We start from the raw sequence: 27444 nt of genomic DNA, 5'->3' as shown, positions 1-27444 counted from the left end.
AATATTTCACGGCTCAAATTTCTGACAATATAATCCAGCAGAGTGGCATTAGAACATTTATATTCAAATCTCCAGAGTAAGAGTGGCAGCAGGTTAACAGACAGCTCTTGTAACCCCGTCAGCTAAATAACAGAAAAATATGACTTCTCCAAACAGTTCCCTGAGGACATGGGGCCAGAGAGCAGCAGCCAATCAAGCATGCAGTTAAACCCTGGAACACTTCCTTTTCTCCTGTGAGATTCCTACTGGAGAGGAAAATTAAATCGTCTGAAATCTGAGCGCTAAGCCAATTTTCCATGTGTTTTATATGTACATGCTGTCCTATTTGAATACATTTTCAACTAAATTAGAAGAAATAATAAAACAGAACTGCATCAGGTCAAGCAGCAGCATGCAATTTAAGGGACATTAGTTTGTGAAACTTATGTTATTTTAATATTCTTATATCCTCCCTATTTGTATTTATTTATTTATTTATTTATTTATTTATTTATTTTTTGCACACAATATTTCACATCAAATAGGTCCTCATATCAGAAGCAAATAACCTGTAGAATCAGGAAATTAGCCTGCACATCTATTATTGATTCCAACTTTTTATTCGGTGAAAACAAATATGAAGGTACTTCACAGGCTGACTACTGTCAGAAACTTTATTACAGACTTATACAGGTGCTGGTCATAAAATTAGAATATCATGAAAAAGTAGATTGATTTCAGTAATTCCATTTAAAAAGTGAAACTTGTATATTATATTCATACATTACATACAAACTCATATATTTCAGATGTTTATTTTGTTTAATTTTGATGATTACAAATGACAACAAATGAAAATCTCAAATTCATCATATCAGAAAATTAGAATATTACTGAAGACCAATAAAAACAAAGGATTTATAGAAATGTTGGCCAACTGAAAAGTATGAACATGAAAAGTATGAGCATGTACAGCACTCAGTATTTAGTTGGGCCTCCTTTGGCCTGTATTACTGCAGCAATGCGGCGTGGCATGGAGTCGATCAGTCTGTGGCACTGCTCAGGTGTTATGATAGCCCAGGTTGCTCTATTAGTGGCTTTTAGCTCTTCTGAATTGTTGGGTCTGGTGTATTGCATCTTCTTCTTCACAATACCCCATAGATTTTCTATGGGGTTAAGGTCAGGAGAGTTTGCTGGCCAATTAAGAACAGGGATACCATGGTCCTTCAACCAGGTACTGGTAGCTTTGGCACTGTGTGCAGGTGCCAAGTCCTGTTGGAAAATGAAATCTGCATCTCCAAAAAGTTGGTCAGCTGCAGGAAGCATGAAGTGCTCTAAAACTTCCTGGTATGTGGCTGCGTTGACCCTGGACCTCAGAAAACACAATGGACCAACACCAGCAGATGACATGGCACCCCAAACCATCACTGACTGTGGAAACTTTACACTGGACTTCAAGCAACGTGGATGAAGTGCCTCTCTTCTTTTCCTCCAGACTCTGGGACCTTGATTTCCAAAGGAAATGCAAAATTTACTTTCATCAGAGAACATGACTTTGGACAACTCACCAGCAGTCCAGTCCTGTTTCTCTTTAGACGCTTCTGACGCTGTCTGTGGTTCAAGAGTGGCTTGACACAAGGAATGCGACAGCAGAAACCCATGTCTTTCATACGTCTGTGTGTGGTGGTTCTTGAAGCACTCACTCCAGCTGCAGTCCACTCTTTGTGAATCTCCCCCACATTTTTGAAGGGGTTTTGTTTCACAATCCTCTCCAGGGTGCGGTTATCTCTCTTGCTTGTACACTTTTTTCGACCACATCTTTTCCTTCCCTTCGCCTCTCTATTAATGTGCTTGGACACTGAGCTCTGTGAACAGCCAGCCTCTTTAGCGATGACCTTTTGTGTCTTGCCCTCCTTGTGCAAGGTGTCGATGGTCGTCTTTTGGACAACTGTCAAGTCAGCAGTCTTCCCCATGATTGTGTAGCCTATAGAACTAGACTGAAAGACCATTTAAAGGCTTTTGCAGGTGGTTTGAGTTAATTAGCTGATTAGAGTGTGGTACCAGGGGCCATCAATTTTGAACCTTTTCACAATATTCTAATTTTCTGATATGATGAATTTGAGATTTTCATTTGTTGTCATTTGTAATCATCAAAATTAAACAAAATAAACATCTGAAATATATGAGTTTGTATGTAATGTATGAATATAATATACAAGTTTCACTTTTTAAATGGAATTACTGAAATCAATCTACTTTTTCATGATATTCTAATTTTATGACCAGCACCTGTATATTTTTTCCTTTTTTTCTGTTGAAGAGGTTCTATTTATTTTTTCTATATAATTTTAAAATGTTCATGTTTCATTTTACTGCAATGGACTGGCAACCTTTTCAGGGTGTACCCCGCCTCTCGCCCGTAGACAGTTGGAGATAGGCACCAGCACTCCGCTGATACCTATTCCCCCGGGATAAGTGTGTAAGAAAATGGATGGATTTTCATTTTAATCAGCTCTCTAGCTTTACATTTATTATGATACTTATTCTGCATAATTTTTATCAGTATGAAAAAAAAAAATATCTGTGAAAAATAGCAGCCTCAAAACAGGAACACATGTGTTCACATCTGATGCTCATGAAAAACCTTAATAAGATAAAAGGAAAAATACAGACCAAATAGTCTTTGCTTTTAAAACAATAATAAATTAGGACTGCACACACTGCTGGTCTGCAGGTCACCACAGAACATATCTAAAATGTAAAAACTACTGCAGTACTTTATGGAAATATATAGGAATGTGATATATTATGGATAAATGTCAGCATCCTCTCCAGAAGATTGTGCAAGACATACTGCAACAAAAGATCCTTCGAGCCTAAAGCTATCAACACGTACAACAGATGTTTTTGTTCATTTTTCAATTTATTTAACTTTTTGTTACCATTTTCACTATCTGCTTACAAAAAACATATATAAACAACTTGCATTAGAATGTACACAAAACAGGATTCATGAAGTATTTTTAATTAAATCGCACTTTATTGAATATTAAGCTTTCATTTGACCTCTATGTGTATTTTCACTGAGGTATCTGCGGTGTAATGACTCAACTCTCTGCTCTTGATTCTGTTTCCTTTATCAGATCTGCAAGGCAATGCTTGACCCCATCCTGCAGTTTTAAACTACATCAATAACCAAAGAAACCCCTTCTGCCTTCTTCTACCCGCACTCACCTGATTCTGTCCGGCACTCGATGGGTCTGGTTTCCATCACTTTGGCAGTTCCCTGCATATTGGGTTCGACTGTTTGACCCTTGGTCCCTCCGCAGAGCCATCGCCCCATGAGTGAGCACAGACACTCCCTTGGCAATACGTCTGCAGGATCAACAAGAGAAGAGTTTAAGCCAGAGATAATAGGACATTTCAAATGTCTTCTATGACACTGCCGTGCACAACAGGAAAGGAAACTGACTAAGCAAGAGTAATAAAAGGAAAAAAAAAAAACTACACCTCTATACGGTGTAAATTACAATAATACTTCTTTAATATAACCCGGATTACAAATGATTGATGGCGTGCATCTCCTTTATCTAAATATGTCTGTTTCAGCATAACTTGTCACTTATCTTCAGTTTGTACATTTTGTAGAAATGTGGTAAAGAAAACATTTAGGCAAAAAGACATTTTGCTGAAAGAGGTTAGAAAAAAAAGACAAATTAAATCAACACTTTCTGATGATTTACCACAGATAATAATTTATTTGAGGGTTGTTGTAAATGCATTTGTAATTCGCTATGCAGATAATAGTATTCATCTTTATTTTATTTACTTTTTATTTTGCAGTAAGAAAAAGCTATTTTTTTATGGGTATGTGAGGTGCTGTATTAAAAGAACAGTATTGCCATTGCACAGTCATCACATCCTGAATTCTGTTTGATCTACCAAGGCATCAGTCAAGTTTGTCTTGATGTGAAAACATGTCTCAGATGGCAGATCTCTGATGGAGTGCTGGATGGGAGAGAGCAGCTGCTCTCCACAGATTTTTCCTGAGCTGCTCTGCTTTGTGAAGCAGCTTCTAATGTAAAATTGATACATTCTATATACTGTAGATGTATAGCGACAATTAACAACCAGCTAAGAAAAATGCAATTCAAACAAAAAATATATATAAAATTAAACGTGATGATTAACAGCCTATTTATATGGGGGTTTATATTGTTAAAGATCATTTTGGTGTGACTTAAGACTCTTAAGGTAGATTAATAGATCAGTGTTACATTGGAGTCCTGTACATGCTAAAATCTGTATTTTCAACAAAAAACCTGTCCTGCAGGACGTCAACATGCATGAGGATATTTTTACAAAAAAAATTAATACTGAAGATTCTTATATAGTCACAGCCCCTCATACAGACTTTCAGCATTAGCACCATAGTCCTGCTAATCAAACATCTTGTAGGTAATTAAAGGCCCTTAAATATTTCCATCACATTTTACAAGATCCCAGTTACTCTTAATGTATGTTACGGCAAAAAATAAGGACAATTTAAAATTGGATTTTGTTGCAATTATTCAGCAAAAAAGATCTGATCTTAATTTGATTTGATAAAAGTATTCCGTAAAAGTTCAAAAAATATCCACTGGACTTGGTTTCCAAGATTTAAAGACGTGTCGCCACCTCTCCAGGACGCTTTCTCAATTCAAATATTAAATCTCGGAAACCAAGTCCAGTGGATATTTTTTAAACTTTTACGGAATAACTATGACCTGGATGACTGAGAATCTTCATCAGCACTTTGATGAAAGTAGTTGGAACGGTTTACCTGGATGTAATAAAGGATGTTGACACTTAATTACAAACACTTTCAATTTTCATATGTCAGTAATTTGTAAACAATAGATATTGATCGTCAATGGCAGTTCATTGTTTTGCTTAAATAATGTAGCGTTCACTTAAAGCTTAAGTTCGGGTCAACTAAAAAGATTTAGGATACTTGCATTGTAAAGCAATCTAAAGCATGAGAGCTTCAAAGTGCACTTATTCGGTTCACTTATTCAATTAGATTATTTTTGAAGTCTGCTAATTGCTCTGGATCTTACTCATCAAAGTGATTTGGACTGGATACATATTCATGCTGCATCAATTAAACTTGAATTTGTTAAAGAAATAAAGAAAATATATATTATAGAGTTTTTTATTACAACGAGGCAAAATAAAAAACATTTTAAAATGTCTAAATATTTTTTACAAGGAACTGTAGGTGGAACTATTATATATCTTATAAAAAGATATGAAAAAAAATGATCCTGATGAGAGAAGTACTTCCTAATGGATGAAGTTATGCTGGGCGAAGGCAGTGGTAATCGTCAAAACACCCAGCAGTGATGTGTGTGATATAATGGCTGATTATAAATAAATAAAATTTAGATTGAAATCACACAGAGGAAACACAAAATACTACAGCAAAGGTGGGTTCTAAATTTATGCATGTGCCCAGTAAATAAAAATATCTAGGTTTCTGTGAAAAATATTAATAGCTCCTTCTTTGATCTGCAGGAATCTTTAAAGAAGCGAAAGGCTCTTTGAGATGACAATAAAAAAAGCAATAATTTCTTGTGTCCCATTTGACATGAAGCTGACAATAAAAATAGAAACATACAACGAAGAAAACAAAGCAGAGTAAAACAAACAAAAAAACAAAAGTTATGTTCAATGAATGGCTTTTTTCACCCAGCCATTGAAAATCTACAGGGAATAAGAATGAGAAACTGAAAAAATGTAACAGGGCAAGAGTTCAACAGAATAAAAATGTGACTGTCACCATCCTACCGGCTGTGGATTTTTAGGGTGTTTCAGCATAACCCTGAATATTGCAATGAGTCAGTGGATGTTCCACAGCCATTTCTGGTAGGAAAGTCAATAAAACATCAAACAAAAAAAACCAATGAGAAGCTACGCAAACAAATTCAAAACTTATTTGAATATATTACGAAATGGGAAATAATTCCGAATGAGAATTAGAGAAAATGTTTAAATCAATAATAGTTTGAGAACATGAACGAGTATAAAATAAAGAAATAAAAAACACATTACTATTCAGTTATGACTAAAACTGCTTGACTAGTATAAAAGCAGAAGGCATAAAAACGCACATATAAGCAAAAAGTAAGCGAAAGAGTTGCAAAAAAGCTCTCAGCTTGTTCCTCCTGCTCCCATTTCAACAGAAACAGATCATTTCCTTTTGCATGTTCTGTTGGAATCCTTTCTGATTGTACTGGAAGGAAAAGTGATGAAGCTAGGATAAATGAAAATCTTATCTCGCAGGGTTTGATGTTTTCAATCAGCTTAAAAAGCGATGACAATTCCATTTTACACGTGACTCGAAATAACTGTTTAGCTCTGGGGGAAATTCTAAACTCTGCAAAAAACGTGCAACTTGAATGTGTTCGGGAAACATCGGATACACATCCCAATTATGACTTGGAGAAAATATCTGTTAAGATTCTGCAGCAGGCGTAATGCATTGCAGCTAAAGGAGGCCCTTTAAGGTCAAAACTGACTCTGATTAATTTCAACCATTAAACTCTAACACTCTATATTTCACACTTGGTTTTAATACCAAACAACTTAATAAACAAATGTATTTAAAATCCAATTTTGTTATTTATGTCCTCTAGTTGTATCATACAAAGTGAAACTGACACTTTAGACAGACGTAGTCTTCCATGCAGTAAACATAAATACTCAATGAAACGGATAAAGGGGCTGGTTGCAGTTATATTATTTCTCAGCCATGTCAGTAATTATTAGGTTCATGAAGTTAAAGATACTGGTAAAGGAAATTTAAACATATTTACTCATAGAATGACCAATTCAATTCAGTTTATTTTTATAGCGCCAATTCACAACACGTCATCTCAAGGCACTTTACAGAGACAATTCAACCAGATCATATATTCCAACTGATTCAGTTTTCTATGTAAGGAAAACCCCCTAATTGCATTGAATCATTGACTCGAAGACAATCCCTCACACCAAACTTGCTTGTAGCGACAGTAAGGAGGAAAAATTCCCTTTTAAGAGGAAGAAACCTCAAGTAGAACCAGGCTCCATGTGAGCGGTCATATGCCGAGGCCGACTGGGGCCTGGGGTGAACAATAACTTCATATCACACTAATCAAAATGTAAAGTCCATTTCTGGTATTTTATGGCTGTTCTGTGAGAAAGGATGGACAAAAATTCTCAAAACACCATCTTGAAAATGGATTAGTTTAATCATTTGGGTAGTTACTTTATTGGTTGATTAATATTTACATCATGATTCAATGTCACAAAACTTGTTTTGGGGTACATTTTTTTATTTTCCATCCAATAAGCCTTATTTTGCAGTAATTGTAAAGATCAAATATAGGACTTACAGATATTGGTCCATGTGGACAAACCATTTTGGAAATACTCTTAAAGATGTGGGAGAGAAAGTGAAAAAATCTTCTCCCTCTACTAAAGAAAAGTGCTTATTCTCCAACACTTTTTCCTGTGCACCATCAGCTAGCTATAAGAAAACTATTTTCATCAGAAATAAGCATCTTCTAATGATTTCCAGGCTAGAAAAAGCACATTTTGAAGACCAAATCGGGGTAAAAATATTGTAGCGTAAAATGTTAGGATGTTATAATTTCCCATGGTCCTTGAAGGTGTGGAGCGAGTAAGAACAGCGTAATGGAAGAAATGTTTATTAATTTTTTTCTAGAAAGAGCCGCTGTTTTTTTTCAGCAACTGAGATTAAGAGTTTTAGTTTTTGGGTTTGTTCTGTAAGGTGGCTGGTCTGCAGTCGTTGGCGTGGTTACGGCCTACAGTAACCCATCCTGTTACAATAAAGCTACTGTTGCCATATCCCGCGCTGTCATTTGGCAGATGTTACAACATTAACCTTAACAAGGAAATTTATCTCTTTCTTTTTTAGAAAAAGAACAAATTTAAATAATCATTTCAACTCAGCTGCTGGGCCCTATCAAACATTTAAAGGAAGACATCTTTGTTTATCAAACGCCTTTAGGTCTGCTGCCTCTGTCTTGTAACATCTGTGTATTAGAATGAATGGGCATGTTATGCATGGCTGTGACAACTTTGTTGCTCTCTTGGGTTTTGCGTTGAGCGTGTGCAAACATTTTTCAGGCATTAAAATCTGATGAAAGCAAAGTGTAGCTTGTCAGGGTGAAAAGGGATTCTAAAGCTCAGTAGATTTAAATGGCTTGTAAGGCTTAAAATGACTTGACACATTTCAATGGAAATTTATCCTGGACAGATGTGCTTTGTTTTTGTTTTTTTTTGTTTTTGTTTTTTTCCAATTTCATCAATTAATGCTAATTGGAATGAGGGTTCACCGAGAAATACTAATCTCCAGGTGAGATGACCAATGTAAATGTCTTTTTTTTTTTTTATTGGATTTGTCACACTAAGTCAATCAATTATTCAAGTAGAAAAATCGAGATAAAAATCTCTGTAAAATTACATCAATCCTGCAGAGGATGCATCATGCATGCCTTAAAACAGGTTTGTGTACCTCTGAATGTTGAAGTAGCAAAACAACATGGATTCACAAAAAGTGTTTCTGCAGTATAAAAAAAGAGTGTTTATTTTCTTACTGATCCTCATGCATTTTTCAAATCACCAAGTTGGGTTTTAGTGAAGGCTTAGGAGTGCAGGACTTTCCTAATCCTTGTAAATTCTTCATTCAATGAGGGAAATAAACTTACTTTTAAATAAAGGAGAACTTCCTGCAATAGAATAAGTCAGGCATTACAACAACGCTTTTTTGTGTAATATTCTAGTCCATAAAATGTCAAGAAGCAATTGTAAAAATGTACGAGGCCATTTTTTTCCATGTCCAAAGAAAGGTTTATCTGCAAAGAATCACTAACAACGAATAAAGTAATTAGACAGACAGCTGTCTTGCTGTGTTATAAGGGTCCAAACATTATAAAGATAAGAGTATTTTGTGAAACACTGAAAACATAATATAATTTTTAATATATGTGTTTCTTTTAATACATCTGGTCCTGAATAACTGAAAGTGAAGTAAACAACGAATCTGATTTTTTCTTTGTTTAGGATCATCTGATGGCCCATTGCTCTTTAGGAAAATGGTGAAAAGAAAAATTAATCTGTCAGTTTTCTCTTGAATTTATTTTACTGCTGTGAGATTTGCTTCACATTCACAGGAGATTTGCATGACAAGATAAATCTGGTTTGGACGTGAAAATGTGAGGTGAGACACTAGATCTGTGTGAAAGGCAGAGCTGACCAGGAGGAATGAGTTTGCATTAATCTCACCTTGTTAGAAAGTTAGTTAAAAACCAAATATGACCTATGGGGAATCGGCTGCTTGGCTCATACCTGCGTGGCTCGTCCCTCCAGCCCTGAGGCCTGATGGCAAACAAGGCTTTTGGCAGTCCTTCCAAGCCCAATCCAGACAGGGCAGGTCCCACGACAAACCACATGTGACTTGGGCCGGCCTGTCCTGCTGCCCAGGCTGCCCGAAAAATCATCTCAGCCTCTTCCAGAGAGGAGTACAGCAGACGGACCTGGCAGAGGATTATAGGACAAAGACGTTCAGGTGGCGGTTATAAACCAAGGAGATAATAGAGTGTAGCACCAATTTAGATTAAACACTTTGATGGATGCAGAGCAAAGACACACAGATAAAGATCACATTTTTAATCCTTACAGTTTTTCACTTGGTTCCATGACCTTCCATACTCTATTCAGCATTGTGCAGGATATTAATTTGTTAATATGTTATATAGCGTAGCAGATTTGTACTTAATGTTAAATGCTTTACAAATAAGAAGTTCCACTTCAAAAAAATTAGGAATCTTGTTCTGATTGCATTTTTATTTTCTATTCATACGCCATCAACAAGAGGAAGACAAATTAATCAGTCTGTGTGTTTGTGCCTTTCTTGGCATCAGAGTGAGGACCACTTCCCTGAACTCACCATCTCTTGTGCCAAAGAGAGGATATTTTGATGGTGCTCGCTTTCTTTTTTGCTAACCCTTGCATTAAGCACTGGTAATGTTTAGGGTTAGGGTTATTGCCCTGGTTTGGGCATAGAAAGGCTTGAATTGACAGAAAATGAATGGAAGATGTGGTTCTCACTACATATAGCAAGATGAGAATGTGTGTGTGAGAGGCTAGGGGGGTTATAAGAGTCCTTCAGATGATTGCTCAGAGGAAGCACTTTGGGAAAATGTGTGCCACCATTTCGGAAGACAATAAGTGAACATATAAAAACTCCAATCAGTCAACACTGGAATATGGAAGAACAGCAGCAATACCAGCAGGCGTGTGGCGTTATAATCACATGCTGAATGTTAACTGCTGTGACTGTCGTCAGAGAAGATGGCCAGATGACGCCGATCCTCCTACTCAGCCGACAGAGGACCAGTTCAAGGTTGGCATGAGGTCTACGCAGACGTTCAATCCCCATCTATCACACCACCTCAGCAGTCAGCATATAGACAGACTCATTTACATAGAAAATCCATATTTCTGATGGGGGGAAAAAAAATGTCTTGGCCTTGTTTTACTCTTAAAAATTGTTGTTTTGCTTTGATGCTTGAATCAAGATGTTTCCAAACAAGCAATACATATAAACCACCATTCACTCCAGCAGTTTGTTAGACCTTGTACAGCTTCGCATTTTTATAATGATGGACACCTAATTTGGTTTTTAATTAGAGTCCTCATGGGTTTTCAGGTCCGTGTTTGTCAGAGCTTAGCTGCTTTAATACAAATGAAATTAAATGAATCTTTAATCCACACACCATACGTGCACCACCTAGGCTGTGATATAATTCTGTGATGGTAATACTAGGGCTTTGTTATTTGAATTTTAACATTTATAAAGTGAAAAAAACTTTTAAAGTACTTTAAATCTAGATAAATGTAATTCATTTGTTTGTGTTAAGGAAACACATTATTGTACCATTTGAAAATAGTAATAAATCAATAACATAATGGTCACTATCTATAAGAATCTTCTCTAAAAGATTAGACAAAGTTGTGTGGGATACATTAATGTATAACAGAGTAATTCCAACATTCCTGGGGCTAATTCCAATAAGGAGTGAAAATTGTTTTACAAAAAAGAAATGCATGTGCAATAAATGGGATTATCGTGGGTAATTTGCCTTATTTGAATGAGTAAATTGCATGTGCTGCTGGCAGTTTAAGAGTGGACTTTAAAAAAAGAAAGGCATGTCATGGATGATAAGTGGAGCATAGGAACTCAATGCTGCTTCTACGTGTTTGGTTCTAGCTCGGGTTTGAACTAGAAGACCTGAGTGCTCTGGGAGGTTGATACACTGACAGCAGATCTGTTTTGTATTTAGTTGCTGATCCATTCAGTGATTCTAGATCCTGCTTGGACTTTAGTCCTTTAATCCTGGAGATGTTCTTCGGGTGATAAAAGGCTGATTTAGTCTCTCTATAATCTGTCATACAACCAATGCCCGGTCAGCCAGTCTGTTACGACGTATACCCGGCATATGAGTCTGGTAAAGCTTTTTCAAAGGGGGGACTAACCTCATCAGGTTAGAACCGATTAAATAACTACCGTGATGCAAACACTCTCATCAACATGCTCTTTTTTTTGTAACTTTGCAGTCTGTGAAACTTGTCAAGCCATCGAAGAAACTCTCTTTCTGCTGGTTATGCCTCAAACATCTGAGGATATAAGGTTTGCTGTCAAGTACATTGTTAATTTTCATTGCTCCTTTGGAGTCACCAGCTTGTTGTGACGGTAGCAGAAATGTAGTGCTGCATTATGAGTAGATTTGGTGCTGAGAGTCATCCATTGTAAAGTCTTGCCTCCTGCGCTGTGATTGGTCCGGACATATCTGGTTGGACTCAAGAGTTGTTTACCGGACTGAATTAGGCTCATGTACTTCAGTCTGGCTGGCCTACAAATGCCTTCTTTGTGGCCACAATGACCACAGACATGTTTGATTGTGAGTTTGAATTTCACTTTCAAACACACTTAAAATAGATGTGCATACAATTAGTTTCAGGTTGATAAATCACTGTGTGGGTTTTGAAGTATTTGGATTAGCAAATCCTCCACCCCTGAATGTGTGCTGTCTGCACACTAAAATATAATCTACAAATATTAACAATGGCACAAACATTAAAATGTTTGCCACAAACACAGTTAAGCTCAATTTAGACCCAAAGTGTGGTAATGTGGCCCTTTTTTTTAAGTTTATTGCATGTTTTCTAATTTTGGATTTTCTTTATTTTGAACTTGTCTGCTTGTTTTCAATTTTGTGTGTTGCATGTTTTTTCGGATTTTGTTTGGAGGCCACATTGCCACACACACCTGGACACGCCCACAACGGCACAGGTGTCCCCAATCAACTAAGCAGCGTGCCGACTGGGACGCTGATTTAAAAAAGGCAGCTGCTTGGTTGGTGAGACAGACACCGGACATGGGAAGGTTTGGTTGGGGAAGGCCGATCTTGGAGGGAGCCGGACGGAGCGAGTGAGAGGGAAGCAGCGGGAGAGCCTTGGGGACTGACGGCAGGAGGCCCGCCGGAGCGAGGTGGAGAGACGCGCACCGGAGAGAGAGACGCGCACCGGAGCAAGGTGCAAGGACGCACGCCGGAGAGACGCGCACCGGAGCGGGGTGCAGAGAGGCCCGTCATGGAGCGAGGCGCAGAGGCACGCTGGCGAGAGGCGCGTGTTGGAGGAGACCTCGCAGGCCAGCTACGCTGGGGAGGCCCACACGCGCAGCGTGCCGAAACGAGGACCCAGCGCTGGGGTGGACGGTGCCCTCCATTATACCCGCCAAGTGCGCGTCTTTTAACAGACTTGCCCAATGACTCTGCTGATCTCCACCATCTGGATTTTTATCTTTCTTTTTAATCTTTTATCTTTCTTTTTAACCCTTTTCCTTTTAACTTATCTTTTTATCTCTTTTTTATTGGATTTTAACCAATTAAACTTTTTAGAGCCCTGCTCACAATCGCCGCAGTCTGTTTGGTTTTTATGGTTGTTTTATTTAAGACGATCGCACCTCTCGGGTGCCACAAAAGTACAAATTGTATCTTTTTTTTAAGTTCAGCTTTCTCCATGAAAACCAGTTTGCACATGTTAAGACATTTTTTATTTTTACTTTTGGCTATCAACAGAATCTAATATAGTTTTACTATAAATGATGACACACATCTGTGGTCCAATCAGTGAACCCGTCTTCACTGATGTTGCGTCATTTAGCCAAAAGTTATGTCAATTTGGTTTGCTCAACTTATCACTGGATTCTTCTTTTTCCAATTTGTATCTTGACATCATTACAAAAACAAAACAAGAAAATCAATATTTTAAAAGCCTAAAATACTTTAAGATTTTATATTAAGCCTAATTGAATGCCACTACCCCAGAAAATGTGTGCTAGTATAAACATGTTTAGAAGCCTTCTCGATGTGTTACTTAACTAACATTAGGTAAGCTATAGGCTTCTAGCATTTAAATAAAAAGGAAGACAATGTTTGAAAAGCATTTCACAGCTTGTTTCTTTCTAAAATATTTGATTTGTCGTTTATTTTGTGTTCTTTAATGATAACCTTGAATGAGGCATGCAGAAGGAAACAGCATGGCTGCTGCATTTCTTACCAGTCACAGCACTGAGATACAAATCATCAAGCAATGCGTGCCATATGCTAATTAGCAACGGCAGGCTTTGAAATAAAACAAATGGCGCATGCAGCGCTAAACCCTCCTGAGTGCCTCAGATTATGCATAGAACACGTAACATCAATAATTTCATATTAGCAGGGTTTTCAGAGGTTAAGGCCTGTTTATGTTTTTTAGAGACATGAATTTTCTACGGGTGAAGCAATGAAAGCTAATTCTAACTTGAGGTGCGCTTGAAAAAGACTCATCGGATCACAATTTGTAACACTACGAGATTTACATACACAGTGAAAGAAACAAAGTAAAAAAGTAAAAGGTGTCAAAACACAATGTTTTAAGAAGACTTTGCTTAATCGCTCGGTAAGAAAGAGATCTTTTTACTTTTGAATCAGATCAGAGGATTCAAATAAAATCAATCATCCTAAGTACTAAGTGTGTTACAAAGAGTTAAATCAGAGAAAACTGAAAACATTTGTGTTTAGCTGTTAGAGGACCTGCCCATTCTGCTCTGAAACAAAAAAATTCACAGAACAGACAAATTATCTAGCTTTTAATAAAAAAATACGGAATCAGTATGTTATTGCAAATTGAAAAATTATGTAAATGTTAGCTTGCATAAGGAACCAAAACAGAGAGAAAAAAAACTAATTTGACTTTATCAGATTACGGCTTCCTGTAATATGGTTGGGAAAACCAGCAGTAGGTCTTCTTTATGAGAACACAAGTTCTTAGGTTATGGTTTCTTAAATAGATTTCCTCTGAGAGAGAATAAATATTATTTATTATATGTGCATAGTTCTATCAAAGATTTTAAGCCATTTATTACCTGCCAGGAATGTTATAACCAAAGAATTTGTTTATCAGTATAACTGTTTTTTCCTACACTGTTTAAGTTTTTGCTAAACAAGATCAAACACTTGAAAGGGATTTTATTTTATTTTATTTTATTCATTACAACTAAATAATGGACTGCTGGGCATGTATGAAAAAAAAATAAAAAATCTGCAAAACTTACAGTGATTAGAAAACAACATGCAGATGTAAAGAACTCACTCCTAATTTTGCATCACACTGCAGCCTCTCCTCAGCCACCAAAGCAGCAGGCATACATATTCACCAAGAGATCAATAGATCAAGGTATTTTACCCAGAAGAGCAGATTTGTGTATCAGGATCAAACACCTTCTGACTGCTGTTTCTGATTTTAATGTCTGGTTATTGCAGCACTATGAATTATGAAAGAGAGTGCAATGATTCATCTCTTAAACCCATTCACTCATGAATAAAAAAAAAGATTAAAGTAGAGCTATGGTATTTATCAATCCAATCCAAGGTCTTAGCTCAGGATCTTCAACAAGCTTTTTTTTATTTATTGATATGGGAGACCTGATTAAACTAATCTTCCACTGTTATTTGAAAGTGTTTATGATAAACCTTCTCTGACTCAGCATTATGGCCAAAATGTTGATAGGCATTATTAAAATATTCATCATTCATCAAGTTGCAGGGAAAATATTTGACTGATTGAAAAGTTTATTAGAAGTTTATTAGAATTTCAAGTGTTTTGGCCACCATAACAATGTAAATTGTCAGGTTGTCAGAGATCCAGAGTGGCAGTCTGTCGGATTGGGGCTCAAACTCAGAACCTCAGGATTCCAAGCTTTATGCCCTAACCACTCCCCCTTAGGGATCAATATGGATGCTGGAGAAACTTTAAATAGAGGGAAGCAAACAGGATATATTCTCTTGTGGCATACATGTTTTTATATGCATGTGCCTGGCATTGGTGGGTTTATGATGCAATGATGCTCTTTTTCTGCTGGATTATGGTTTCAGTGTTGCTCACTGAACCACTGCATTTTTTGTGTTGTTTCATTTCATTTACCACTTGTACCAGTCTGTTACTGTTATATTGTTTTTTGTATTTTTTTTAGATGTAAGAATGGTTATTTAGCTTCCTTTAAAGGAAGTTGGCATTGAACAAGCCTATCCACCACTTTCCCTTCACCATGAGATAGAAACAGATAAGCAAACACTTGTTTCCACACTTTAGCAGCAGCATTTAGCACAAATGGCTTTGTGACTTTCACCAAGATGCCTTTATTATCTCCCTCTATTACCCTCTTGATAAGGGTGTCATTGTTCTTGTTAAGCAAAGAGAGGGGCAAAAAATTTTTTCAATATATGAATCTGAACTGGATTTTCCTTGTCATAACCCTTTGTGATGCTGTGCATGCTTCACTTTGAAAAAGCAATGTTTTCTCCATATATATTTTGGACAGGTGACAATGGCATCACCTGTTGACCTCATAGGCTTCACTTTTGACAATAAAAGTTTTTAAAGTAGAGTTTAAAGTAGGTTTGCCTTATAAATTCTATAATACCACTCACCCACAACCCCATCATTTTATGCAATAAACTGATCTCACTTGCCTACCTTCTCATACTAAGACCGAGAAGTCAATGATATAAGTATTCTTTTTGCAAATCGACATTAGATGACTAAAAATAAATTAGGTCATCCACCAATTGAGGCTGCTGGTGAGCATTCGGTATAAATGCAAGCAGGATATCCGAGGACGTGGGTTTTCATTCAGTCGTTGAAAAAGGCTAAATTCAAATGGATGATGCTGACACAGGGACAGTAAGACAACACCCTGAGGGCAAGAGAGGCCATAGAGGCAGAAAAAGGATAGGCATATTTTTGGAGAGCTTCCTAAAGTGTGACCTCTCCATCATGGAGCATTTTTCCCTCTGTTATTGTTATTAAGTAGTGGACTTTCTGAGAGAGGAGAAACCAAGAATAAAACTTTTCTTGGTTGCTGCAGCAAAATTTGTTAGGGCAAATATTTAGTAGAGTTTCAGCTGCAGCTGTTTGCCTTTCTCAGTTTGACTCTTTCACACTTCTGAATAATAATTTGAAAAAGAATAGAAAGGAAAGGAACAGCATTTGTCTTTAAATTGATGTCCCATTTAACGTCACAAGGTAAGATGCATAATGTTCTCCACTTGCTCGATCTGCCCTTGCTTTCACTCATTTCTTTTCAGAGCCTTATTTTAACAAAGGTCATGTTGTTACCACAGCCAAAATTAGAGCAAAAAAATGTTAAAGCATAAAAGGAAGACATCTTCTTGTTAACCTTACTCATGCAAAGAGATGAGGGGTAAAAAGAAGTTTCATCCTAACATCTCTACCTTCAAGTTATGAATAAAACAAAGTTACACTTGGGCATTATGTTTTCATCTTTACTACCTAGCTCCTCTTAAGCTGCCTTAATCTGAGCAGGTTGCTGATCAAGCCCGCCGACAGGCAGGACAAAGCAGAGAGAAGGGCCCAAAATTGACAATCTGACCATTAAAAATACAGGCAGAAGTAATTTTACATAAAATAACTGAGAAACAAATATTTTATATTAGAGTAACTGAATATATAAATATATCCACATTGGCTATACTGTATATAATATAGTTTCTTTAAATAATAGGCCATTATAACTCCCTCCACCCAACATAAAATGGTTTGACCAGGACAATGGCGGGCTGCAACTTTTAAAGTTTGTTTCACTGCAACCTAAGATTGTAAGGTTTTCAGAAGTGTAGCGCACAGAAAAAAAGAGAAAAAGGGAAGATGACCCCAAAGGCTTGAGGGATTTTAGGAGTAAATATTAAGAATAAACTGAGGATGAATCAGGAACAGGTCAAGGAACAGAATTGCAGAAGAATGAAGTCCATTCAGAGGACTGTAAGAAGCAATCTTTTAATTGTAGTGTTTTAATTTATAGCATCTGTTAGCTTAGTGCCATTAGAGCAGAGAGATGGCAGAGGTCTAGAAGCAGTGTGAAAGACAGGGCAGAGCAGGAGAGCCAGCTGAGGCGTCGCAGCTTCAGGTGGCAGGGGGAGGGTGTGTTTGAGGAGAAGACAGGGAGAGCCATCCCTGTCGAAATGCAGTGCAGGTGGAGGGGCTTCCTGCCCGAGCAGAGAGTCTGAGCATAGTGTCTCAGAGACGGATCACGAGTTAATTTAAATGATCCTGCGCTGTGCGCAACAAAAATGACAATTTCTGATTGAGTGAATGTTTGTAATGGCAAAAAAGGAAGCCTTTATCAGAGATTGCAGATAAGATGCCAGAATATTCAGAGGGCAGAGAATTCCCAAAGTATCTAACCTATTCTACCTCTCACAAGGAAGGGAATTGTTAGGGACTGGCTAATATACAGCAGGTCAAAAAAGGCCACATTTTACCTGCCGTGCTTACTGTTCTCCTATGAGTAGAGAAAAAAATCAACTAGTTTACTAAACTCAATAGATTAGATGAAAATGTAAAACATAAAATACAGAAAACTGTGTACACAAACATTGTTATTGGAAATGGAAGAACCTGCTTCATATTTTCCTATCTCTACCTGTAACTCGCTGGGGATGAGCAGGCCTTCAGTTAAATGAAGATAGTAAAAAACCTTCTGGGCTCTAGGATGTCCCAGGAAAGGTTCAATAGTCTGGCAATGCTTACTATATATAGGGCCCTCAGAGTGAGGACCATTTTTCCATTTGGTGTAGAGGGGGGCCCAAAAAGACTGTGTTGTCCTGGGCCCCAGTAAAGATGTCAGCTTGCCTAATGCTGAGCATACATACTCTCCAATAAATGACAAGTGTTTTTAATTAAAAGTAATTTTTATTTAATGTGCTTTACTGGAGGCAGCCATGTTTGTCAAAGAACACTACTGTCACCTATCGGTTTGTGACGTCACGGTGCGGTATCGGCGGTTGACCAAGTCTCACTGCTGTATCTGGTGCGTTATCGTCCAAGTCATCTTGAAAACATTTTTCTTTGAAATGTTGGCAACATTTACATGTTTTTTCTCTGGCCAAAAATGTAATGTCAAATCCTCCCTCTTCATATTGGCAATCAAACGACGAAAGGTGAAATAACAAATTCTCTTTTCACCTTTACCCAATGTATTACAACATTCAACTGCCATGCACGTGGGCATTGTCACTTTAACTACAGTTCTAGTGAATTTCAACGGTGAAGTCCTCTTGAAAACTTCAATAACTTGTTGATTGCAGATGTGTCTAGTAGCTCCCATTGATTTTGCTTGTAAAGCGGGGAGAATCGCGCTAGGCTTACCACACCCTGACGTCACTGCTTGAAGATGTCAGGAGTGAGGTGTTACAATATTTGGGGAAAAATGGCTGGTCCCAGACTCGGTGATCATAATTAAAATTATTGTTTTATTTTTTTACTGATTAATGCTAAATTCATTAAATCACAGCAAATGTATTAGTTTCAGATATAGATAATGATAATGATGATATTCCTTGCTGGCCGGACTTCTCCTTTAAATCAATTTTATTTTGAGAGCCTAGCAGTACTTAAATCTCAGCATAAATAACAGCTCTGTCAACACTGACACCTGTGTTTCTGACCACTCACCTGGGCTTCGTTGTCTTTGAGCACTCGCTTGGTTCTTGCCCCACCGGGGTCGTCTGTCACATTAAGAACCACCACGCTCTTCCTTTCCCAGCCAATGAACGAGCCATCCGTCATACCCTCCACCATGGCCAGGAAGTCCTCGTAGCCATGGTGACGGGTTGTAACAACAGAGAACGCCGTCCAGTCATATTCCTCCAGGACTTCAAAGATGACCTCGAGTTGGAGCATTGTGGAGCAAGTGAACTGAAGGTAGATTGAGCCGCTCTCCTGTTAGCAGAGAACAATTTTTGAAGCCAAACAATCAATTTGAATAATAAAAATACAGTTTATAAATATCAGAAAAGATATTACTTGCCCTGCAACTCCATGTACTTTATGTAGGCTGATATTTAGTATAAAGTACCATTCACTCATGCTGAACAAGTGTTGTATACAATGGAGCATATTCATAAAGAGGATCATCAGGCAGCATCAAACCATTCTCCTTTTTCTTAGAGCTCTTTCTGCTTTGCGTCTAATATCTTCAGGTTTTTCTAAGGGGGGGCTCAGAGGAATGAAGCAGTCTGTCATATCCGGCTTCAGCTTTTAAATAAAAGCTTTAACATGAATGTGAGAAACAGTGGTAGCCTCCCTCTGTGCCCTGCAGTCATTTTAATAACCATATGTGCATGAGCTACGCACAGTGTGACAAAGCTATCCATTTCTATCAGCCACTGTATTTTTGTCAACAGAAGAGGAAAGTTTTAAAATGGAAAAATCCATATTTACTGATGATTGGACTGAATGTAGGTTTGGACAGCAAAATAAAATAAGATTTTTATTTATTTATTTTATTCTGAGTGCTGCTTATTTTTTAGGTACTGCACAAATTAAAAACATTCTCCAGAAGCCAAGGGAATATCTGTAAATTAGTAATCATGGTTCTGCTTCTATGCTTTCTGCTTCTATGATATTGTCTGCTTCTATTTGCTAGCATAACAACCTGACAACCTCAACAGAGCAATACTGAGAGATCAGGGCTTATATCATCAGATTTTTTAAGTGGTTTTTAAAAACTGTGTGCCTGCTACTGTTTTTTTCTTCATATCCATACTGTAGTTATCTTATTGGTTCCAACCTGATGACACTGACCCTGTAAGTCCCGCCCTTAAAATCAAGCTGTACCAGCCCTTTACCAGACTGATAAGCTGTTTAGCCTATATATTATAAAAGTCTGGCTGGCCAGGCTAATGCATTGGTACAATGATAGATTATGAAGAGAGGTTGTTCAGATGTGAACACATTTGGACTGTTAGATATAACAGAAGTAGTATAATATGAGTGGGTATAAAGATGTGATGGGGGGATGGCTCAGATTAATGCAGCTCTAAATGCAATTACATTAAAATGAAATATACCATGACTAAGCTTTAATATTGTAGCAATGTTTACAAAAATAGAATATTACCATCAACCAACTTTAAATCAGAGAACAGATAAATCACATGAATAAATCACTGAAATATAAGTTTGTTTTTAGTTTTATTTTTTTCTGAGTGCTGCATTTCAAGTACTGCACAAAAAAAAAAAAAAAAAAACACCAGAAGCCAAGGGAATATCTGTAAATTAGTAATCATGGTTCTGCTTCTGTGCAGACATGCGGATGATCAAAGGGAAAAACCTCCAGGAATAATGTTCGATCCTCCATGGCATCAGACCTCACCTCCAGTCTCACTACACTGAAGTCAGTCAGCTAGCTAACTAGCAGTCTGACTCCAAATATAAGCTTATCTGCTTCTCAACCTGGCTGAGGGGGATCTGTAAAGGAAACATGCTAGGAGCAAGCTCTGCAGCTGAAGACTGGAGCATTAATCATGTTTCCGAGTTTCTCTTGAAGATGGAGCTAAAATGTGTTTACTAGCCCCATTAAGCTTACGAAAAACCATGAATGAGTGATGTCACATCCCAAGTCAACATTTTAGAAGACATGTTGCCACAAGGTTAACTGATTCAAGATGCGCTTTAAAAATTGGAAGAGATGGTGACCCATCATCCAGCCTTTGTGCTCACTGATCTTTTTTGGTTAAAGTCTAGCAACACAATTCCCATTCCTTCAGCTTTTCCATGTTTTAAAAACTTATTTTCACATCTGACGGACGAACAAAAGTAGTCAAAATGTGTGAAATGGAAGGAAATGTTATACAGAAATGTGGAGAGCATTTGAATTCAGTGTTCCTCACTTTGAAAGCGCTTTTCCTTCAGTAATGTCTCACTGTCGTACTAAATTAAATAAATGTATTTTGTTTTGGGCTTGGATAGCATCTCTTTAAAAGCGCTATTACAAACAACTCAGCCTGCTGGACATGTATCTAATTAGGATACAAAATCGTCTGTTCTTTGCATGATTACTATGCAGTCCATAATCCTTCCAAAACAAAATCACTATTAAATTAGTAAATGTTTAAAAAAAATCATAGACAAGTTATCTGTTTCTTTGTATTTAATTTTAGTAGGAATCGTTAAATTACAAAATAAGCTGATTTCCTTTTTTATTATTATTTCATCAACCAAAATAAATTAAACTGAAAAACAAGGCTTCTTGTATATCCATTGTTGGGGTCAAACTGAAAAACAAATAACAAATAAAACCCCACTTATTGCACACTGTTCAATCCATCATTCACAAATATTTAGTTGTTCAATACTTACTAACTGCAAATGACTGTTGACCTAAACTGATAGACCAGACTAGGAAAACATGACCAGTGAGGCAGAAAAGAGGCTAAAGTTATTTTAGGGGCCAGCAGAGATCCAAAGCTCAGGAGGACCAAAAAACAAAATCAGGTCCACAGTCCAGGGAATCTGGGCCTATAAGGGAGGGTCGCAAAGGAAAAAGCCATAAGAATATAGTTTTGCTGCAAGGCATGTCAGAAACAGCAAACATTTGGAAGTTGGTACTTTGGTGTCTTTGGACCAAACTGCCCTACAGTTAGATGTAAATAAAAAAACTACAGCTGTCCATTAAGCTGACAAAAACATGATTACGATGAAACATGGCAGAATGATGCTGTAATAATGCTTTGTTTCACCAAAGACAGGATAGACAGTTACAGGAAAGGATAAACAACGTTTAATGCTTGAAAAGGTTTTCTATTTTTGATTTCAAGGTTTGATTTTGATTGGCAATAACAAAAAGAAAAATATATATATTTATATCAGAGCATTGAGCGGAGTGGAGAGTGAAGCGAGTGGTAGACCGGAACGGAAGAAATATGATGGAGCGCAGAGCGGTTTTCAATTCATAGGCCAGAGCAAGGGTTTTGCTCTGCTCCAGTTAGCTCAGATGCGCTGACGTCAACTAAAAATGCTGGATTATAGAATTTGTAAAATGAAATTTATTTGATTTAAGTTTGAAATTTTCAACATGTTTTTGAATTGAAAAACAGTTGCAGGCACACTGTTTTTAATCCTTAAAAAAATATGTATTGCAAGCCACAGCCACTGACCCCGAGCCTGTTTTTGAAAATGGATCGCATACACACATTATACGTTATTATATAATTTGCAATAGGATGCGAGGTGACCTTTTTTAATGTAGTCTGTTAAAATAAATTAATAATTAAATAGGAAACGTGGGGCAACATGAATGGAGCGAGGTGTTACGTTCACAGCTGGGAAACAGTGCGATAATTTAACAACCAGTTAAATAAGACAATAACCATGTATCTGTCACATCATTAAATCACACACTGTGTCCCAGGGCCCTGGCATAATTACATGAAGGAAAAATGTCAGAATATGCCTTCTCATTACATCTAGTAGATGCACAGCTGGCAGAGACCTTCTGGATAGGATTTCGAGCTATAAGGAACAGTAGCTGAAAAAGGTACTTCAACAAAGTATTGTTTATGGTGTGGCTGAATACACGTCTGAATTATACTTTTCCCAAACAAACATCTGAAAGCATAATTTATATTACCTTTTTGGTGAAGCAATAGTTCATTGTGCCTTGTTGCAGAAGATTACAGTGAAATAAATTTAGGCTTATTCTTGTAATGTGACAAATTGTGAAAAAAGGAGGTTTTTACTTTGAAAAGCGATTGCAAATGATCCAACAGAGGAGCTGCCTTTCATTGTCAAAGGAAAAAGATTTTTCTTATCTGCCTTTTGGTTCTTTAAAAAAAAAAAATGTGTTTTTGTTTCTCTGAAAAATAGGAGACTGGCTTCCTATAGCTGGAGGTGATGTTATTTTTCTTGGCTGGTTGAAAAATCAAATAGCTTTTATTCATGAATTCTAATAGATTCTTTGTTTTTGTTGTTTTGTTGTTTTAAAAAAGGTTACAAATTGTATTTTTAACAGATAATGCAGAAAAGCATGATTCAGAAAGGGATCCTTTGTTTTATGTTTTTGTCTTTCTTTGTAAGAGCCCAGGGCCCCCAGGGGACTATGTGATGATGCCACTTTAGTCACTTTGATTTATCATTCATAGTAGCTATTATATCAGAAAACACAATGCAATGTAAATATATTTTTTGAGCACACTTAGCTGAAGATTTCCAATTTTTTATTACTTCTTATTTTAGATTTTTTCATTTATTTAAGGGTGAATCAACAGAAAAAGACTCTTAAACTGGCGGCTGGCCTGTGGAATCCAAAATGAATTAAATACCTACAATCCAGTATTTGAAAAAAAAATTGTGTATAGACAATGACTTGATATTATCAGTAGTTAAAATTGGTATAAAACAGTTGCGGAATGTTTTCTAAGGCTGCAGAGTGGGGCGGTTTGCAGCACTGCTGCCTTGCAGCAAGAACAATCTTGGTTCGATTCCCAGTCTGGTTTTTGTCTGCATGGAGTTTGCATGTTCTCCCCGTTAATACATGGATTTTCTCTGGATACTTCAGCTTCCACTCACAGTCCAGAAGGAAAAAGAACAAATAACTGCTAGGTATCTCTAAACTGTCCTTACGTCTGTGGTTATGGTTATGTCTCTGTGAGGCACTGCGAAGGACAGATTGCTGAATAAAGATACCAGTCCCCTCACATACAAGCAGTAGTAAATGAATGAGCAGATTTTACAGCAACCGATATGTTTGGTTATAATGCGGTGCTATTCATGGGATAACCAAGCATCTGAATGCAGTGGTCTAGTTTTTGAGATGAAGAAAAAAACGTTACATATTTCACTTAAGAATTCCAAAAGAAAGTCGAGCACCTGCACTTTTTCAAAGCAACTTCACCTCTTGTTTTAAACCAACATGTATTATCAATGATTATTTTAACATGCCAGCTGGTTTAGACCCAGGTAAACTGGATTAACTGTTACAGCAGCCAAGCAATGAAAAAAATATAACTCCATCTTGTAAAGGTGATCCGATTAAAACAATCTGCTGCACTTAATGAATTTACCTGTCATTGTTGAGCTGCTTTTTCAACTTATGCCCCCCAGGTAGATATTATACTCAGAATATCCACACTGAGCTCATTATTTGATTGATATTAGGCTAGTATTACAGCGCCCCCTAAAATCTAAGATTTATGTTTACTTGGGAACAGAATAGCATTTAATTTTTTCAACTGTTCTTGCAAATATTTAATACCAGGAGTATTTTGATGGAAAGGAAGGATATCAAGCTCTTACTTTAAATATTTTCTAATTGTTCCACCCTCAAAAACTCACTATATTATTGAAATAAGCTGTTCATTTTAAGGACATCAGATATCTTATTTGCATATAGAGTATGGTTTCTAAGCAACATAAAAGCAAGAATCTGTTTAATGCGACAGCAGAAAAATGCGGCATTCCATATTGTATTTCAAAGACTGTCCTTTCTTTGGTTCAGGAGAAAGAAATAAGGGTGGTGATGATGCAATGACAAGTAATTCATTTTTACCTGTGGCTCCCGTCCCAGACTGGCTCCTCCCCCGACGGCAACAACAGGAACCCCAGTCTGAGCAGAGACAAACTCAAGCATTGGGGCCAGAGGGGCGCGGTTTGGTGGCGGTGGTCTCTCCTCTTCAAACACCAAACCCTAAGTAAAACAAAGTTTGCTTTAGGTATGAAGCTATAAGAGATTAAATGAATGAGATACAAGAATGAAATACACCATGAGTGAGCTTTAATATTATAGCATGTTTACAAAAATAAAAATAGAATATTACCATCAACCAACTTTAAACCAGAGAACAGATAAATCACATGCAGGGTTCTTTGAAGGCTCCATTCTGGGGCCCCCTCCTATTCAATATTTACATGCTCATTTACCATAAATACACATACTGGGCGTGAATTTGTTGTATCACTCTGAAAGGCCTTGCTACACCCAAGCAGCTCCTAACTTGGCACACAAATACCGACTTATGTTATTGTTATGTATCTGGACCAATCACAATGTTTTACTTCATATTGCCAATGTTTAGTAGTACATATAGTGTTGTATACTGACTGTACCTGAATGCAGCATTTGTAGTTAGTTGGAAAACTGACTCAGATTGTAAATTTCTCCAACCTGCTGTATAGAGTTTAGGTTGATTGGATGTTGCTGTCTACTGCAACCATATGAATAAAACCATCAACACATTGTCCGCATTGCTGAGTGAATCATAAGTCGGTAGATTGCTAGCCATTCTTGCATACCTTGGGTGTGGAGTCCTTTAGCACTCCAAAAATGTGTATCTTTGATTGTTCCTTGTCACTGAACCCAACGAAGATCAGTTAAACTGCCTATGTCTGTTGACATCTGAAGGTGATGGGTCGTTACAATGAAAAGTCACCTATGCCTCATTGAATGGCTTGCGATATGTAAGGAGATAAAAATAAATATATAATGCTCAGAGGTGCAGAAAAATCGAATCGCTTTCAAATTAAATTGTAACAGATACTGCTTAAGTACTGTAGGCTGCTCAGTGGCGCAATGGGTAGCACTGCTGCCTTGACTGACTTGCAACTAACTTGCTCTGAGTTTTCAAAACTTTCAAATGCTGACTAAAGGTGGGAGTCATAAAAGAAAATTCTAGACTTCCACATGAAGCAAATAGTTTGCAGGTCTGACACATTTAGGGACTGATCTTCCAGAAAAAATACAATATTTCTTTTGATGATTTTTGATCATTTCATGTGTTTACTGTTGAGTAAGGACAAAGCTAACAAAATGGACTGCATGATGTTTTGCTAAAATGTCTGGGCTGTTCTTTATAACAAGAGAACAAGCTTGATTTCATTTTAAACAGATAAAAAGTTTATGTGTTTTGCATCAATTTGAATAAATTCAGATTGTTCTAAACTACTTAAAACCTCATTTGATCACATTGAGATTTTTTTTTAGATTAACTATAGTTTTCAAACACAAAATCCATGCTAAACTGTAATATCATTGCATAATCTCATCAGTTACAGTTTTCAACTATGCTTTCCTTCTTCTTTGTGTACAAATAGCTAAGTTTCAATAATTTTAGTTAATAGTATTTAATTGAAATTTTGAATTTTTGACTTGGAGCTGCATGAACTTTGTTAATAAACTATTTTATTTTGAATGGAAATTGCAATGAATTTATTCCATATAAGTGCAGTTATCTGTTTGATGGTGAATTTGAGTTTGATTCACAATTTTATTTGTTGTTCTAACACACATTTAGAAGGTTGTTTGTTCACAAACAATACATGACAGTCTGCATATTGCCTGATTAAATAACATTAACTACCTCTACTGGGGTGGGCAATGAATATATTAAAATTGTACAGCAATGTTTTACAAAATTGATTGGTACACTATAATTGTATTGGGTTTTTACCAGTCACATTAAAAACTGAATTTGATTAAATGTTATTATACAGTAGTAGCCATTCAAGAGAAGTATTGTGTCCTGGTGAGACCCTGTAATTTAGTGAAAAGGTGGAGTCAGAGTAAAAAAAAAAAAAAAGCACCCCAAGGAGAAGGTCAGTGGCTGGAATTTGGAGGGGATTTTGCTGGGAGTTGCAGCGTAGTAGGCTGCTATTCGGCTGGCGTGTGACTGGAAAGGGCCATTTTGAATGGCTGCTACTGTAACTATTTTTAACTTATTAACTGCTTTTGAATCCACTTGTTGTGTAAACTTGCATCATTTTTATGAATTGCACCGTATAAATTAACTAAGCTGAACTCAATATTATACAAAAACCATGACCTGCCTGTTTCAACTTCTCACTGGCTTGCAGGATTCTTCATCAGCCAGTGGTTGATTAGGTTCATGTAGATGCTTCATACTTATCCTTACTCTGATGTAAAATAAAGCAACAGACTCAAACGACAGCAGATAAACACCATTGACGCATTTGTAGGTCAGCTAAATATAGCTGGGTTTGTCTTGCTGTTTCTTAAAA

At 37.0% G+C, this 27444-nt stretch overlaps 1 protein-coding gene across 1 annotated transcript in view; it reads right to left on the bottom strand.

Moving 5' to 3' along the window:
* grin2da (glutamate receptor, ionotropic, N-methyl D-aspartate 2D, a) overlaps positions 1-27444 on the bottom strand; it is a 277394-nt gene that overhangs the window by 126866 nt on the left and 123084 nt on the right. The window contains exons 3-6 of the mRNA XM_038302815.1: positions 24980-25117; positions 19105-19371; positions 9376-9563; positions 3214-3354 (exon numbers count right to left, since the gene is read on the bottom strand). Of these exons, the coding sequence (XP_038158743.1) occupies positions 3214-3354; positions 9376-9563; positions 19105-19371; positions 24980-25117 (734 nt within the window). The remainder of the gene's footprint in view (positions 1-3213; positions 3355-9375; positions 9564-19104; positions 19372-24979; positions 25118-27444) is intronic.

The sequence above is a fragment of the Cyprinodon tularosa genome, unplaced genomic scaffold (assembly GCF_016077235.1).
Source record: "Cyprinodon tularosa strain WSP-4 unplaced genomic scaffold, ASM1607723v1 ctg5, whole genome shotgun sequence".
NCBI lineage: Eukaryota > Metazoa > Chordata > Actinopteri > Cyprinodontiformes > Cyprinodontidae > Cyprinodon > Cyprinodon tularosa.
The sequence above is the reverse complement of the archived record's forward strand: the minus strand, read 5'-3'. Positions and strand labels throughout refer to the sequence as shown.